General features: G+C 43.1%; 1 protein-coding gene across 1 annotated transcript in view; it reads left to right on the top strand.

The window, feature by feature from the left end:
• LOC148044500 (sodium-dependent neutral amino acid transporter B(0)AT1-like) overlaps positions 1 to 12,103 on the top strand; it is a 35,119-nt gene that overhangs the window by 16,134 nt on the left and 6,882 nt on the right. Inside the window, exons 4-8 of the mRNA XM_087721944.1 lie at positions 708 to 889; positions 3,841 to 3,951; positions 7,245 to 7,357; positions 9,609 to 9,737; positions 11,581 to 11,737. Of these exons, the coding sequence (XP_087578070.1) occupies positions 708 to 889; positions 3,841 to 3,951; positions 7,245 to 7,357; positions 9,609 to 9,737; positions 11,581 to 11,737 (692 nt within the window). The remainder of the gene's footprint in view (positions 1 to 707; positions 890 to 3,840; positions 3,952 to 7,244; positions 7,358 to 9,608; positions 9,738 to 11,580; positions 11,738 to 12,103) is intronic.

The following is a 12,103-nucleotide window of genomic DNA, read 5'->3' as shown; positions in this document are numbered from 1 at the left end:
TCATTTTTTTACAAGCAGATCCATAAAATCATGCACATATGATTTTGGAACATAAATGTAAGATGCTCTTCTATGTATGTGCTATAACGTCTTTTTCATAACAGCAAACATCACCTGACATTATCTCCTAAAGGCAATACATCACCATTTCCCTATTCATAGGCCTTCCCATGTTTTGGAAGACCTTCAGGTCAGGTATAATTTTGGCAAATTGAGCTGAATGCTGGCTCTTGATATTGATGGGTTTCCTAATATTTTAAGCACAAAAAAAGTAAATTTTTTCTTTTAAAGCTTATGCAGTTGACTTTGTTCAAATTATAAGTTGCTCAATAGTCTACAACCCTAATTCTAAATTCAGTTCATCTGAAAATATCTGAATTCGTGACTTTCTTTCTTTGCCAAACTCATAAGAGCCAAGGTGGCACAGTGGTTAGGGTGCAGTACTGCAGGCCACTTCAGTTGACCGTAATCTATAGTTCAGCGGTTCTAATCTCACCGGCTCAAGGTTGACTCAGCCTTCCATCCTTCCGAGGTGGGTGAAATGAGGACCCAGACTGTGGGGGCGATATGCTGACTCTGTAAACCGCTTAGAGAGGGCTGAAAGCCCTATGAAGCGGTATATAAGTCTTAACTGCTATTGCTATTGCTATATGCTGCCGCATTAAAAAAAGAAAGGAAAACGCCATTGAATGTCTTCCTGTTTTCAGGTTTCATAGAGGAATGTGCAAAGAGCTCTCCAGTGGATTATTTTTGGTACAGAGAGACTTTAAACATCACCACTTCTATTGAAGATTCTGGAAGTGTACAATGGTGGCTTTTGCTCTGCTTGATTTGCGCCTGGGCCGTCCTATATGTGTGCACGATCAGGGGCATCGAAACAACAGGAAAGGTACCTCAATCTTTTTTGCTTAGAGGGGGGGAAATGCTATTTATATGGTTCCACCACAAAACCGCGGAGGACAAAATCGCGCTCGACGAAAGCGCGCATTTGACGTCATCACAGCGCGACGAAAACATCGCGCTGTGATCGAAAAATGTAAAAATAAAGCGAAAACCTTACCCTAACCCCCCCAAACCTAACCCTAAACCTAACCCTAAACGTAACCCTTAACCTAACGCTAAACCTAACGCTAACCCTTAACCTAACGCTAAACGTAACCCTAACGCTCTAACCCTAACCCTAACCCTTAACCTAACCCTAACCCTGACCCTAACCCTAAACCTAACCCTTACCTTTATGTGAATCGGCTTGCTTTAATTTTAATTTTATTTCAATTTTTAATTTTTTTCGTCGCGCTGTGATGACGTCAAATGCGCGCTTTCGTCGAGCGCGATTTTGTCCTCCGCGGTTTTGACGGGTCACGATTTATATTTGTGGTTCTTTCTGTTGCAAATTATTCCAGAACATCCTCTTTGAGAAAAATCATATTATATAGTCCCTTCACAGCCATTTTCTTGAGTTTAGAAATTGGAGAACAACCCAGTTTCAATAGTGGGTGGGAGAGCAATTATTGGATTAAAAAATTACTACTTATTTTTCTAAATAGTAAGATGTTCTCCTTGCTTCCTACGAGATTGCCACAACACATTTTCCCAGTCTCAGCATTCCTTTACCATGCAATGTCCAGTTGTGCTCTTAATAAAGACCTGAACATCATAGCATGGGAGCTGCAAACTGCAGAGAGATTGCAGATCATGCTGTGTCAGTGAGCTATTTTGCATTTGATGTTACTTCAGAAAAAAAAGTCATTTATGAGGGAGTTGCTTCTATGCTTCACCTTCCATGGTAACATCTAGATAAGTGGGAGGGAAGAAGTTGCTACTAGACACTGTTGAAAGAAATGTCCTTCTGGGTTTAGCTCCATGTGGGAGAGAAGACACTGGAGACATGGAGGCTGCTTGGAAAGATGGTTTATTGTTGGACAGGACCACATGGCTTGAGTCCTGAACAGAAAAAGTGATCAATGTTGGTGGAGAAGAAGAGAAGGGCTGAGGGAGGGGCTTGCTAGGCTTTTTATACCCTGTTTAGTCCCACCTCTCTGTTTCCTGTTCCTGTGTAAGAAATGTATTCTGATTGGTTGTCAGGCTCCCATGGTGCCATGCAGGGGGCTACTCTCTAGGCTGTTTTGAATCCTTAGATGAGTTCTCAGATGCCATGTGGGGAGTTGAGTAATATCCCTTCCCCCTACAGCTGCAGTGGAGAAGTCTTTATTATGTAAAGTGGGCTATCCTGGCTAGTTTTAATGGGCCTATTGACAAAGTGGGGGTGGGCAAGAAGCTACAGGCAACTATTCTGTCTTTTAAAACATGCTTCTTTTCACATCCAGAGAAATATTCTGCCTTTTCAATATTTCCTAGGATATTTCATTTTTCTGGGAGAAGGCTGGGTGATAACTTCCCACAACACGATTCCATTTTTTATATGACCTTATTTACATGGTTCTTGTTTTACATAGTATCTGCAAGATGTGAGCCAAACTATGTAAAGTAGCCTCCACTCCCCGCAGAAGTATATTTTATAAATCTGCATTTTGAGAATCACCTGGTTTAAGGACAACCCATAGTTAAGAAAAAAGTCTACTGTAGTAAAAATAGTGCTAAATATACAATGATTCAAGTTAAATATACAACAGTTCAGTACACTTGAACTTGATACTAGTGTATAAATATTTATTCACTACTTATACACTATTATACAATGCTACTGTTCTAGCTTACGTACATACAAATTTGACTTAAGGATAGACCTTGAGAGTGGAACTCACTCTTAAACTGGCGACTACAATACGTATGAAATACATTCCTCCTTATTGTGAAAAATATTTTCTACACATTTCCATGTACTTTCTTCACTTCAAACCTTGAAATATAAACTTTTCAAACATTCCATACTTTCAGATTTAAAAGGCATTCTGCCTTAATGAAGATATCTCGCCCATAATTTCTCTGTGGTATTGTTTGTAGTATTGTTGAAGCATTCCATAATACAAACCTATCCTCGACACGATTGTATGAGGAAGATCAAATTGAAAGATGGTGGCAAGATGGTGCAAGATCGTTATAAACTAAAGCCAGTATCTAAAATATTAAACTGAAATAGCAAAGGAAAATAACTCAGCCAAATGACTGAGATTATTAAAATTATCCAAAAGCAACTAACTCATTCAAAACCATTCCAACGTGTCCAAAAACAGTATTTAAAGTCTATCAGGACAGGATCATGAAAAGGGGGGTTCTAGAGCTATTGTGGTCACCATTGAAAAGACCATGTCTCCTGTATCTTGTTGCAGGCCTACCAATATCTGAAATTATTGGTAGGCCTGTGGACAGTATTTTGTGATATAGATATTACGGTTCCACCACAAAACCGCACTCGACTAAACCGCGTCCGACTAAACCGCGTAGCTGACGTCATCAACAGGGCGACAACAGCACAGAGACAGAAGCACGCTGTAAACCCTAAACCTAAAATTAACCCCTAAACCTAAACCTAACCCCCCTAAACCTAAACCTAATCCTAAACCTAATCCTAAACCTAACCCTAAACCTAACCCTTAACCTAACCCTAAACCCAATCCTAACCCTTAACCTAACCTTAACCCTAACCCTAACCCTAACCCTTAACCTAACCCTAAACCTAACCCTAAACCTAACCCTTACCTTAAGTTGAATCAGCTTGCTTTCAAAGCGCTATTTAAAGCGTCCTTCTTTCTCCGTGCTGGCTGTTGTCGCCCTGTTGATGACGTCAGCGACGTGGTTTAATCGGGCGCGGCTTAGTCGAGCACGGTTTTGATGGGTCACGAGATATTACAATACTCAGTTGTACATATTCTTCCTCAGGCAGTATATGTGACTTCAACCCTTCCATATGTTGTCCTGACCATTTTCTTGATCCGTGGCTTGACTCTGAAAGGATCTACCAGTGGTATTGTTTTTCTGTTTACACCCGATGTAAGTATTAATTATTTTTGTATTTCAAGAAAATTTAAAAAAATGTTATTAAGTTAACCGCAAAAGAGCTGTGATAATTCCAATTCTAATACAATTTGCACTGTTTTCCTTATTATTATCAGTCCTTTAAATAAGAGAAACATTGTAGGTCAATGTTCTCTGGCTTAATGCATTACTGGAACACATGTTGAAGGAACATCTATCCTTACTTATGAAAACTGGAGCTTCATCTGTGCGGCAAACTTCGGGCAAGTTTTATAAAATGCAGTTCAGAATTGCAATGCTTTTTTCATCTGACCTAAGAAAACTAATGGATGGAAATGCGATTAATTATTTTGTGATGCTAAGCCCAGCCTGTCTTTCTAAGTCAAGTTGCACAGAAATCAGGAAAAAAAAAACCACACGAAGATGAAGTTTCTTCGACCCGTGCAAGAAATCCCAACGACCAATAAGATCGCACAGGTTGGGCCTCCTCCGGGTGCCATCGACCGGACAATGCCGGCTGGCGGCTCCCCGAGGGAGGGCCTTCTCTGTAGCTGCACCGGCCTTGTGGAATGAGCTACCCCCAGAGATCCGGACCCTCACCACTCTCCCGGCCTCCCGTAAAGCAACCAAGACCTGGCTGTTCCGGCAGGCCTGGGGCTGTTGATTAATATCCAGCCCCACTTGATTGAATGGATGATGTATTAATTTTAATAATTGTATTTTTTAAATTTTTTTAAATGTTTTTACTTTTTCTGTGAGCCCAGAGTCCCAATGGGAGTGGGCAGCATACAAATCTTATTAAAGTTGAAAGTTGAAATCCTATACATGTAATTCCTACAGTTTTTGAGGTTTTTTCCCAAGTTTTAAAAGGAAATAGCCATTTGTTAGAATATGCATGCTATTATAATTTTATTCTATAGTTATAGTTTATAGTTTTATTGATTTGTATGCCGCCCACTCCTGAAGGACTCCGGGCGGCTTACAATAAAACAAGGGAGGGGGAATAATACACAAACAACATTAAAATATACAACAGTCACAATCTCCGGGGGGCTGGATATTTCGAGAGCCCCCCGGCCTGCTGGAGCAGCCAGGACTTAACAGCTTTGCGGAAGGCCGGGAGGGTAGTAAGGGTCCGGATCTCCACGGGGAGATCATTCCAGAGGGCTGGCGCTGCAACAGAGAAGGCTCTCCCCCGGGGAGTCGCCAGCCGGCATTGGCTGGCAGATGGAATCCGGAGGAGACCTAACCTGTGTGATCGAATCGGTCTATGGGAGGTGATCGGCAGGAGGCGGTCTCTCAGGTACTATGTTCCTCTACCCACCCTCCCTCCCTCCCTCCCTCCCTCCCTCCCTCTCTCTCTCTCTCTCTCTCACACACACACACACACACATGTGAATGTGTGAGAGAAAGAATTCGGGTTGTACAAAGTACAAACTTTTCACACTGCCAAAACATACATCTCAATAGTAAGTCCAAAAAACACTTTTAGAAAGGGTTGACAGCAGACTGGAGGGTTGACTACAACTACGGAGGGTTGAAGGAGGTGTCACGTGACCCTCCCGAGCTACATTTTCACTGGTTGAGGGTTGCAGAAGGCCATCGTGCAATCTTCCTGCGCTCCATTTTTGCTGGCAGAAGCACCACAGGTCGGTCCTTCGCTGTTTCCAGCGTAGCCCTGTGGGCCAGATTTAAACACCTCGTGGCAGGGGTGGGTTTCAGGCAGTTCGCGGCGGTCCCCGCGAACTGGTTGATCAGCGAACCCGGAAGTAAGTAACTTCCGGGAACGCTGAAGGATCCACCCGCCCGCCTGCGTTTCTTACCCGGTTTTGACGAGTTCTGCGCTTCCACACATGCGCAGAACGCATACAGTGCCTGCGCGATCCTCCAGGAGCAGCTGGAGCATCGCACAGGCACTAGTACGCATGTGTGCACTGTGCGCGTGCACGAGGATGCCGCCAGCCCCGTTCCAACCGAACCGGTTGGAACGGGGCGAGAAACCCACCCCTGCCTTGTGGGCTGGATCTGGCCCACAGACCTTGAGTTTGACACCCTTGCTTTAAACCATCCTCCCTCTGTAAAACAATCTAGGGCCCTAATTTCAATGTTGCTTCAAGTGATCCTTTCATCACCAGATAAATTCCTGAAACCCCCAGGAATTACTTAATTATGGCCCATCCCTTCAAACTGTGTCCATCTGCTAGAAATGCATGTTAAAATAAAGAAATGGAATATGTTTCCAGGAAAGTATTTGCACAGCAATGAAATTATTGGTACGGTCTAGTACTTGGGGTTTCTAATAATGTCTGTATCTTTATATAAACCCAAGAAAGATGACAGTTTAGTAGAAATAAACACAACTTGCATATAATTCGTTCAAATTCTGCCATATCCAGCTTTAAAAAAGGGAGGAGAATTAAAGACCTGGGAAACGCCCTTTTCTCCATCCCTGAAGGACCACGTTGACAGAAATAAGGGTGGCAATGGTCAACACGCTCATTTTTAAATAGAAAGTTTATATTGGCAAACTTTGACTTAACCAACTGTGTTTACCGATGCCGAAATGCTTTCCTTTGCCTGTCTGTACAAACTATGCTGCTTATCAGTGGTGGGTTTCAAAAATTGTTCGAACCTACTCTGTGGGTGTGGCCTGCTTTCTGGGTCCACTGGTGGAACCTCTTCTAACTGGTTCGGTAGATTTGACGAACCGGTTCTACCGAATAGGTGCGAACTGGTAGGAACCCACCTCTGCTGCTTATCCAATATCTATGGATTGTAGCAGTGGTGGGATTCAGCCGGTTCGGACCTATTCGGGAGAACCGGTTGGTAACTTTCTAAGCAGTTTGGAGAACCGAAATATCCTTTTGTTTTTTTCCCACTTTACAGGGCTAATCCTATAAGGAAGGCAGGAAGGAAACATTCTGGTGTTGCTTCTAGCCTAATTTTTATTGCCCTGCTTACAGAAACTGCCTCTCCGGTTAACCCTTATTACATTGTAACAGCTAAGGCGAAGCGCCCATCGACCTGAGTGACCTTGAGTTGGCCATGCCCACCCAGTCACATGACCACCGGGCCCCACCTACCCAGATGGTCATTAGGGCAGAGGACCGGTTGTTAAATTATTTGAATCCCACCACTGGATTGTAGATACAATGGTGGAATGGAGGGCAACAGGTTCCCCTTCCACAGATTCTTGTAAATGAATACATTGCATGCTCAAAGACACCGTTTCTATGCAATGTACTTTTCTCTACAGATGTCATGTGGTTTAAGTTTTAAAACTTTTTTTTCTCCCTTTTCTTCCTCAGGTGGCTGAATTGGCTAACCCCTCCACCTGGCTAGATGCTGGAGCCCAGGTGTTCTATTCTTTTTCTCTTGCCTTTGGTGGCCTCATCTCATTCTCCAGTTATAACTCAGTCCAGTAAGTTGCTATTATGCCAAAAGGATGAATCCTTTTTTTTTTTTTTTAATTACATTGAGAACGGTTTAGGGATATAATTCGAAAGGACATTTCTGGTGAGATAAACGAACAAGGTTCCCAATCTGATCAATCATAAGAATTGAAGAAACTATGTCTGCTCACCACATAAATTATTTATTTATTTATTTATTTATTTATTAAGTAAGTATTTATTTATTTATTTATTTATTTATTTATTTATTTATTTATTTATTTATTTATTATTAAAATTTATATGCCGCCCAATCCCGAAGGACTCCGGGCGGCTTACAAAAGAAGGGAAAAAAAAGAGAGAGAAAGATAAGAAAAAAAAAAGACAGTTTAAAAACAGAAAAACCACATGCATTCGTTCTAATCGGGGCTGGACCTCAACAATGAGATCAACAGCCCCAGGCCTGCCGGAACAGCCAGGTTTTAACAGCTTTCCTGAAGTCCATGAGAGTGGGTAAGGTCCGGACCTCTGGGGGTAGCTGATTCCAGAGGGTTGGAGCAGCCACAGAGAAGGCTCTCCTCTGGGGGCCCGCCAGCCGACACTGTCTGGCTGGCGACATCCAAAGGAGGCTCAATCTGTGGGATCTTACTGGCCGCTGGGAGGTATGTGGCAGTAGGCGGTCCCGAAGGTACGCTGGCCCTAAGCCATGTAGGGCTTTAAAGGTAATAACCAACACCTTGAATTGCATCCGGAGACCGATTGGTAGCCAGTGCAGCTCGCGGAGGACAGGTGTAATGTGGGTGTACCTCGGTACACCCAATATCGTTCGCGCGGCTGCATTCTGGACTAGCTGCAGTCTCCGAACGCTTTTCAAGGGTAGCCCCATGTAGAGCGCGTTGCAATAATCCAGCCTTGAGGTGACAAGGGCGTGAGTGACCGTTTGAAGTGCCTCCCGATCCAAATAGGGCCGCAATTGGTGCACCAGGCGAACCTAAATTATTTAGAACGGCCTAGAGTTTCCAAAGTGTCTGCTTAGAAGAAATCCCAAAGAATAGGTGAGCCCAATAATGTTCTCCTGTTGAGGTTCTTCAGCAACTGTTGTTTGAGAGTGAGACCTCTTGCTCCTGATCCTGACACATATATGCTGCTTTCTTACTTTATTTACACATATTTACCAAATCCTATTTGAAAGCTATCCATATTTGGTGGTATTGTTTTATCCTCTAGTAGCAAATTGTACCCTTTTCACAAATATGGGAAGAATTCAGCTTTTCTTATTTCGTGACTATTCCCAGGGGGGCCACAGCTGCCCTTGAGTTTAATCCCAAGTCTATATGACATCTTCCTGACCCAATCCTCAGCTTTGCCTAAACTTTTTTCTATTGTTATTTTTTCTTGGCTTTAAAAAAATTAGTTCTTATTCTGGTAAAGTGACCCATTTATCAATTCCTTCAATTGACTGGCTCTGCTGTTTTCCTGGAGCTCCAAAGGAGGAGCTTCTTGTTGGAGGTGGCTTGTAGATTAATATAAGACCTCACCCCCCCCCCTCATCCTATTCCCTCCCTCCCTCCTCATCTTTTAACTTGTATTTTGTATTTTACATTTTGTGTCTTAAAGTTTTGAAGCATTCTAATTATATAGTTTTATTTTTTTAATATTGTAAGCTGTCCAGAGTTACCCTGTTGTAAGATGGGTGGCCAATAAATTATAGGCAGAGAGACAGACAGATGATAGATAGATAGATAGATAGATAGATAGATAGATAGATAGATAGATAGATAGATGGATGGATGGATGGATGGATGGATGGATGGATGGATGGATGGATGGATGGATGGATGGATGATGTAGATAGGTAGTTAGGTAGTTAGGTAGTTAGGTAGGTAGGTAGGTGGGTGGGTGGGTGGGTGGGTGGGTGGGTGGGTGGATGGATGTATGGATGTATGGATGCTAACTAACTAACACTTGGAAGCACTTACTAACACTTGGAAACTAGGAATTAGAGCCGAGGTGGCGCAGTGGTTAAATGCAGTACTGCAGGCTACTTCAGCTGACTGCAGTTCTGCAGTTCGGCTGTTCAAATCTCACCGGCTCAAGGTTGACTCAGCCTTCCATCCTTCCGAGGTGGGTAAAATGAGGACCCGGATTGTTGGGGGCAATATGCTGACTCTGTAAACCGCTTAGAGAGGGCTGAAAGCCCTATGAAGCGGTATATAAGTCTAACTGCTATTGCTATTGCTATTATGAAAAGTCACCTGTCTTCCTTGGTTTTGTTTATAGCAATAATTGTGAAAAGGATGCTTTGATCATTTCTGTGATAAATGGCTTCACATCCATTTATGCAGCCACCGTCATATATTCAATCATTGGATTCAGAGCAACAGAAAGATATGATGATTGCTACAGCAGGTAAGTTATCCTTATTTTCTAGTTCGTATGTTACTGCTGGTTGAAAGAGGGTTGCTAGGAGAGGAGGGGTTCAGCCAGTTTGGATTGGTTCAGGCAAAGCAGTTGTTAAGATTTTGCGCAGTTCGGAGAACTGGCTGATCACACCATTCGCTGGCCCTGCCTGCCCACTGACCCTTCCCCGCCCCTCCCCTCCCAGTCACTCCTTATCTCGCCTCGCCTGCCTTGGCCGGTGCCTAGAGCCACGCCCGCATCATAGCTCTGCTGCTCTCTGTTTCCCTCGCTTGCCTCGACCCAATTGATCTCTTCAAAGAGCCAAGGTGGCGCAGTGGTTAAATGCAGCACTGCAGGCTACTGCTAGATCAGCAGGTTAGCGGTTCAAATCTCACCGGCTCAGGGTTGACTCAGCCTTCCATCCTTCCGAGGTGGGTAAAATGAGGACCCAGATTGTTGGGGGCAATATGCTGACTCTCTGTAAACCGCTTAGAGAGGCCTGAAAGGCCTATGAAGCGGTATATAAGTCTACTGCTATCTACTGCTATCTCTGCCTGGTGAGCCCAGCCGCTTCCTTCACTTCTCACCTAGCTGCCCCCCACGCAATCCCCGTGGCCCAGTGGTGGGTTTCAAAAATTGTTTGAACCTACTCTGTGGGCGTGGCCTCCTTTGTGGGAGTGGCTTGCTGCTCATGTGACCGGATGGGAGTGGCTTGCCACCCATGTGACCGGATATGAAGATGCTGACGACACTTGTCAGAACCACCTTAAATTACCTCACACGCAGCACTGGCCTGCATAAGAATAGGACGTAAACTTGTTTTTTAAAAGGCATCTTTGGTTTGCGTTAAAACAACTTCAACGCACGCAATGTTCTGATTGCACCACAAACACAGTAGTCATCCTTACCTTTCACAGAGGCACTGAGTTTCATAAATAGGAGCATGATAGTGTAGAATAATCATATCCAAGCACCAGTGGTGGGTTTCAAAAAATTTTGGAACCTCTTCTGTAGGTGTGGCCTGCTTTCCGGGTCCACTGGTGGAACCTCTTCCAACCGGTTCGGTAGATTTGACGAACCAGTTCTACCGAATAGGTGCGAACTGGTAGGAACCCACCTCTGCCGTGGCCCAGCCTCCTTCCGTTTCCTTGCCTACTTGATTTCCAACATCATCACATTTCTCCATCACATTTTCACAGTTTGTGGAACTAAAAAAATAATAATCACTCAATCAATTCCAACTTCGCAAGATCCTTTTCCTTCACAAGATCTCTTTCTTTCATCATTACGGCAGAGAACCAGTTGTTAAATTATTTGAATCCCACTCCTGATTGTTAGTCTAACATAACCACCAACTACAGCAACAATGTGGTGTACAAGTGGTCTGGAATGGGTGGTGAAATTGGGGCGGGCTGTCTTTAGCAGTGGGCATCGAAACTTTAAGAATATTGTTCATAGCTTACATTTATTGATAGATTAGGCCAAATGGAAACTTCTACCCTCAATCTTGCTCAGCGTCATAAGAGAAATGGCCCTGTGACTATTTGTTTCACTGTGACCCAGATTATATAGAGAGCCGAGGTGGCGCAGTGGTTAGGGTGCAGTACTGCAGGCCACTTCAGCTGACTGTTATCTGCAGTTCAGCGGTTCTAATCTCATCAGCTCAAGGTTGACTCAGCCTTCCATCCTTCCGAGGTGGGTGAAATGAGGACCCAGACTGTGGGGGCGATATGCTGACTCTATAAACCGCTTAGAGAGGGCTGAAAGCCCTATGAAGCGGTATATAAGTCTAACTGCTATTGCTATAACACTGAATTTTTTGGGGGGGTCTATTTTCTTTTATTTTTTTCAGAAATATCCTCACTATGATAAATGCATTTGATTTGCCCGAGAATAACATAACCGAGAACAATTTTCAAGAGATGCAAGCTTGGTATAACACGACGCAGCCAGAAATCTTTTCGACCCTGAAGTTTGAAACCTGTGACTTGAACGCATTTTTAACTGATGTAAGATGATAATATAGGACTATATATTATCACTATACTGTGTACAGGGATGAATGTATAAATATATATATTTGTTAGAACGGTTAGAACGATAGGAAGAATTAATGTCACTTAAAACTGCTTTTTAAAAATTGATAGAATATATAAGAAATTTAGGATTTTTAAACATAATTTACTGGTTAATTTTTACTCTATTTATGCTTAGAATTTTCAGACACATTGTGTTTTCTATGAATTATGTTTCATTTTTTTCCAATTCTTTCTTACTCGCCAATTTAGCAATAGGTATTTAAATGTTGCCCCTGCACACTGTGTATTTTGTACGATTGATGCTAATCTAGATAATGCAGAGCATGATCCAAATGG

This window comes from Thamnophis sirtalis, unplaced genomic scaffold, assembly GCF_051295495.1.
Source record: "Thamnophis sirtalis isolate CommonGarterSnake01/CBP01778 unplaced genomic scaffold, rThaSir2_p1.2 scaffold_8, whole genome shotgun sequence".
Taxonomy (NCBI): Eukaryota; Metazoa; Chordata; class Lepidosauria; order Squamata; family Natricidae; genus Thamnophis; species Thamnophis sirtalis.
This window is presented reverse-complemented; position numbering and strand designations above follow the sequence as displayed.